General features: G+C 32.9%; 1 protein-coding gene across 1 annotated transcript; it reads right to left on the bottom strand.

Annotated features, from left to right (window-relative positions):
• Nucleotides 1-4,169: 4,169 nt before the first annotated feature.
• On the bottom strand, nucleotides 4,170-5,128 carry LOC130463346 (protein FAR-RED ELONGATED HYPOCOTYL 3-like). The gene is made up of 2 exons (XM_056832443.1): nucleotides 4,874-5,128; nucleotides 4,170-4,469 (listed from the first exon to the last, which is right to left on the bottom strand). The coding sequence occupies exons 1-2, from the start codon at nucleotides 5,126-5,128 to the stop codon at nucleotides 4,170-4,172; spliced, it is 555 nt and encodes a 184-aa protein (XP_056688421.1).
• Between the last annotated feature and the right edge of the window lie 217 nt (nucleotides 5,129-5,345).

Below are 5,345 nucleotides of genomic sequence, written 5' to 3' on the forward strand. Positions count from 1 at the left end.
TTTCTCATTTGTTCATTTGTATAGAGTTAGTGTACTCTTGTGGATTTTATCAACAACTTATTATCGTTATTTATAAGGATATCATTCCGAGTTTTATCAGCCTCGGGAATTATTCGAGAAGCGAAGTCAAAATTGCCTTGAAATAAATTCAATAACGTACTACTCTTTGTCTCTAATTTTCTTTTGAAATTTTGACCATGAATTGTCATGAACATATACTCCCTCCGTATTTAACTAAATTATACTCCCTTCGTCACGAAATACTCGACCCGGTTTGACCGGCGTAGAGTTTAAGGAACTTGAATTGACTTATTTAATTTAATAGGTAGTAGTTGATAGTGGGGTATTATTTTAATGTAGTTAGTGGGATGTGGGTTAAGAGGTGGGGTTGGGAGAGAGTAGGGGTTGAATTTTTAATTATTTTTTGTATGGAGTAGGGGGTAGGTGGGTTAATAGGGGTGGAGTGAGAAATAATATAATATTGTTAGAATATTTCCATTTTTAGAAACAGGTCGAGTATTAAGGGACGACCCGATAAGGAAAACAGGTCAAGTATTCTGGGACGGAGGGAGTATATTTTTCATAATAGTCCGTATTTAATTAAAAGATACTCCTCTTATTTTTGACATGTCATGTTTCCCCTTCCAATTATATTAATTTTTTCCTTCCTCTTGTGGTTCTCACGCTTACTCACATCCTCTTTTTTACTACAATAAACAATTTATCCATTATCAATTTCTTACAATAAATAATAACCCCAACACCCCACTTTCTATTTTATTTTAATAAATTCAATTCACTCTACTAAAACTACATGCTAGTCAAATTATGCCTTTTAATTAAATGCAGAGGGAGTAAGAAATAATATAATCATGTGAGGTCTTCTTAGATTCTTTTCAATATACATTTTCTGTTTCACAAAAAAATTGCAACACTTTGACTAGCACGTTTGCCAAGATTCAATTTTGACCATAATTATATCTAATTATATTTTTTATTAAAAAAATCTTAAAATTTAATCTTGTGGAAGTATTTAATGAAATCAATTCAACGACATTTAATTTGACATCATTTGCTTTTATTAAATTAACAAAAATGTATGGTCAAAGTTGGCGTATGAATAGTGGCAAAAGTAAAAGTGTTGCAATTTTTTTTGAAAAGGATGAAGTATATTTTTGGATATTAAATTTTTATAACTTTTACGAGTGTAGAATTAGAGATATTTACGTTTTCATATCTTAGAAACCGTGAAGGCCAAATATGACAATCTTTGAGGGACGATGGGAGTAGTTTAGAAACTCAAACTAAAAACAAAACAATATACTTTATCACAATTTTGCCTCCTCAAATATTGAAAATTCTAAGATAGTCATAGTAAGTATAACTACCATAGTGCAATTAATTTGGATCACATAAATTAATTTCTTTAACCTTTTCATCTTTTTATTTTTCTTTATTTATTTTATCCTAAAATTAATTAAATCATTTTATAAAACATAAAAAATCATTGTTTTATTTTTCTGAAAATCAAAAACTAATATCAAAAAATATGATATACATAATTATACTAACTTAAATTTGAGTTTTGTTAATTTTCTCTCTCCTGTTGTCAAACCACTCACCAGACCACTACGGACCTCCCCCGCAACCACCAACACCCCTCCCTAGTCGCGACCATCCCACCAGTAGCGCCTTGTCGTCCACCCCTCCGTTCGCGCCAACCCACACCGACCCTCCCCCCGCGCAACTTCATCTTCACGCGTTCTTCGTCGTCGGCTTCGCAAATCTGTGCGACTAAGGTGGGTACAAGGTGGATTCGCGGCTCGACATGGTGAATTCGAGGTTGGACAAGGTGAAATCGTGGTTGGGAAAGCATTGGCGGCTGCATGGTTGTGGTGGTTCATGGAGATGGTCCGCGGCTGCATTATTTCGTGCTATTTTGTGCCCCAAAACCCAACTGTTTTTTTTAAGTTTTACAGAAGTCAAAAGGTACTTAATTAAAAACTTGCAATAAATAACACAAAAAACATATTGTCTTGGTGGTTGATCATTAAGTCATTCTTCTAGATATGACACTGAAGTCTTGAGTTCAAACGCTCACAAAATCATACTTTGTTTTGAATTTTTGACCGTTACTATATTCTCTAAAATAAATGCAATAAATATTATTTTAGTTACTTTTATTTCATTTCATAAAATATTTAAACTATGCCTAATCTTATTCGAAATAAGTGTTATTAATTTATTTCCATCATTTTAGTTATTTATAGTTGAATTATTTTATTATTCTTAATTTAATTTCCTTTTAGTAGCTCATGTTTTTATTATTTTATTTTCGTTTTTTTATGCAAAGCAAGCAAATTTTATTTTCGTTTTATTTTTAATTTTCTCGATTCTCCCCTCGCCTTTATCTTACTTAAGGTACATGCTCGATCTCCAATCACATATTCAAATATCAACTCACTTCCATAGTTCGTAGATCAATTTATAAGACAAAAACAATAATTTTTGAAAACTTCTTTTGGAAACTACCTACAATATAGTTGGACATTGTTGTTGGATTTTGTGATGGTAATGTCCTTCTATATTGTTGGTAATTACCTTAAGCATTTTTATATCCTCTAAAATAAAAAGGATACATCTTATGCCTGTTATTTTTTATATTATTTTAATAAAATATTAAACCTCCATGTCTAAACTTATTTCGAAATAAATTTATTTATTTATTTCTTTTGCTTTATCTATTTATAGTTAAAGTATTTTATTTTTCTTAATTTAATTTCCTTTTAATAACTCGTCCTTAATATTCAATTTTCTCGATTCTCCCCTCAGATTTTTCTTATGTAAGGTACGTGCTCCGCAGCCAAGTGATACCGACTTTTAACTTATTTTAACTTGTGACGTGCTTCTTCCGTTCAATATTGATGTTTCATTTTCTACTTCATGTTTAATAATGGAACTTTCATATCAAATTCTTAAAATGTTGTAAATATGGATTTTCAAAGCAAAATAAATACCAAGAGTTAAAACAACTACTTAGTTTTAATCGAGTTTGTTAAAATAATTCATTTAATTTAATGCAAGGTTCTTCAATATTTCAACATAAAAACCATAGCTAAATAGTAACGAGATCGAACTTTAATTTTAATTTAAACACGGAACGCTTATAAAAGAATTCAAACGAAGTGTTCACGAACGTTAATGATCGAGTCGAGAATGAATTTATTCGTTCTTGGTTCATTTAGTTAACAAGATTTCATTTTTGTTCAAGTTTGGTTATTAACTTAACAAACGAGTTTCGATGAGTTTTATCCGAGCTTGTTTGCAAGTACGTAGTTCACGAAAGTATTAGCTCATTTGCCCCCCTATTGTAAACGATATGAAATGTAAATAATATATTGGTTTTGCATATTAATTAAAGTATATTAACTAAACAAATGGGGGGAATACACTTATTTTAAAATAAATAGATCTAAAAACAATTCATGGTAACTACTAACAACATATGTAGACATTACCAATATACTAGCCAACAACAATGTCAATTATATCTTGTTTTGGATAGCTTCCATCTATGTTGTTGCTAGTTACCTTAACTTACTAGGACAAAAAGTACATGCACGTACAATGGACGGTTCATCAAAATTTAAGTTTCTCAAATTCAAGTATTTTGGCGGTTTGTCAAAAACCCAAAATTTTCTCTTTCCTCACGAAAATTTCCAAAAAAATTATCTCTCCTAAAATTTCCCAAATTCTCCAAGATTTTCTCTCTCCTTAAATTCACCAAATATTTTCCCTCTCCTAAAATTCCCCAAAGATTTTTTTAACTCAAATTATTTTTCTGAAACAAATTTAAGTATTTAGTTTACAATTTCAATTTGCGTGGTGAAGCTCACTACTAATTTTCTTTTCATTTGCGTGATTGTGGGTTCATTTTGGTTGTTCCAAAATTTAGATCTAAGGCTGCATTCTATGCACCTGATTTCCACTTATTTTTCCTGAACTTATCTTATCTGAACTTATCTGAACTTAACTGAACTTATCTGAACTTCGAAAATACGAGGTATTACAGTTAGTTCTGATTTACTTAATATGATTGCCACATCTCGAGGGGAAAGTTGTTCAGGCCATTTCTGAAGAAAGTACGCCCGTCCTATTTTTTGACCCCCTCACACCAGTCTTCTTGTAGAACGGATTTGGGATGCATCCGCTTCCACCTCAGTACGACATCGATCCTCCATTACAGTCATGTATTTCGTAGCAAATTCTAACGACGTTGTGCTCTTATGAAGGTATACATCAAAAAAACGGTTTATGCTCTCTGCCCGTTGCGTTGTTTTCATGCCTGCCCAAAATATATCTCTCATGTAAGCAGGAACCCACATGTGACGTTCATTGTACATGTGAGAAAGAGGAGCCCCTCCTGAATCAGGCCTCAGGTTAACCACTTGTTCTCGTGGAGCTTGAACCTGCTCATAAATTCCTTCCACCTCTTCTCAAATTCATTAGGGTCGAGACTATCATAAATCACATTTAAGAGTTCTGCTTTCAGTTCTTCATACTCCTTATTCTTTCCAAGTTTAACCCCGAATTTAGATGTTATGTGCCATAAGCACCATCGATGCCTACTGTGTGGCGTAGCAACAGTCAATGCATTACACATTGCTGCATCTTGATCAATTAGTATGGAATTGAGGTATTTCCCCCCCATAGCAATCAACTAACTTTGACAGACCCAAGTATAAGTTTTTATGTTTTTATGAGAAATCAAAGCGGAGCCTAACAAGATGCTTTGGCCATGGTGATTGATAACGAAGAAGTTAGCGAATGGGAGACTAAATTGATTAACGAGGTAGATTGCGTTGAAACAAACTGCATCACCAAAGTCCTTGTATGCTTCTCTACTTCTAGCATCAATCCATAATATGTCCTTCAAATATCCCCCCGCATCAATTCTACGAATATGGTAAAAGTCCTGATTACAATGTTGCATTTTGTTGAAATAATCGTCCATCGCTTGTGGATTCCCATCGGCTGTTTGTAATTTTCTGTTTTTTGCTAAGATATTGTGCATATCTTTTGCCGTTAATGGAACTTCCTCAAAACCATTTTTTTGGCGAGACAACATTCTATATATTTGAGGACAACTCATACTAGAATCGGTATCTTCAAACAACTTTTTTTCTCACAACCGGTAATTTACTTAGCTCGTACTCCTCATGCTGGAAAATGGTCTTGGATATACTTGGTGTGGGGTTGTGGCTTGTGTGTTCTAGTACGACTCTTCTAACTACCAACTGATCATCTGTAACACCAGCATACATGAGAGCATTACATCCACATTT

The sequence above is a fragment of the Spinacia oleracea genome, chromosome 6, assembly GCF_020520425.1.
Source record: "Spinacia oleracea cultivar Varoflay chromosome 6, BTI_SOV_V1, whole genome shotgun sequence".
Classification (NCBI taxonomy): Eukaryota; Viridiplantae; Streptophyta; class Magnoliopsida; order Caryophyllales; family Amaranthaceae; genus Spinacia; species Spinacia oleracea.

Excerpts from the sequence above, each read along its gene's own strand:
- LOC130463346 (XM_056832443.1), bottom strand. The coding sequence starts at position 5,128 with ATGTTGTCTCGCCAAAAAAATGGTTTTGAGGAAGTTCCATTAACGGCA. Across the intron at positions 4,470-4,873 it reads ACAAGGACTTTGGTGATGCA|GTTCAAGCTCCACGAGAACA; the intron begins GTTTGTTTCAAC and ends ATTTATGAGCAG.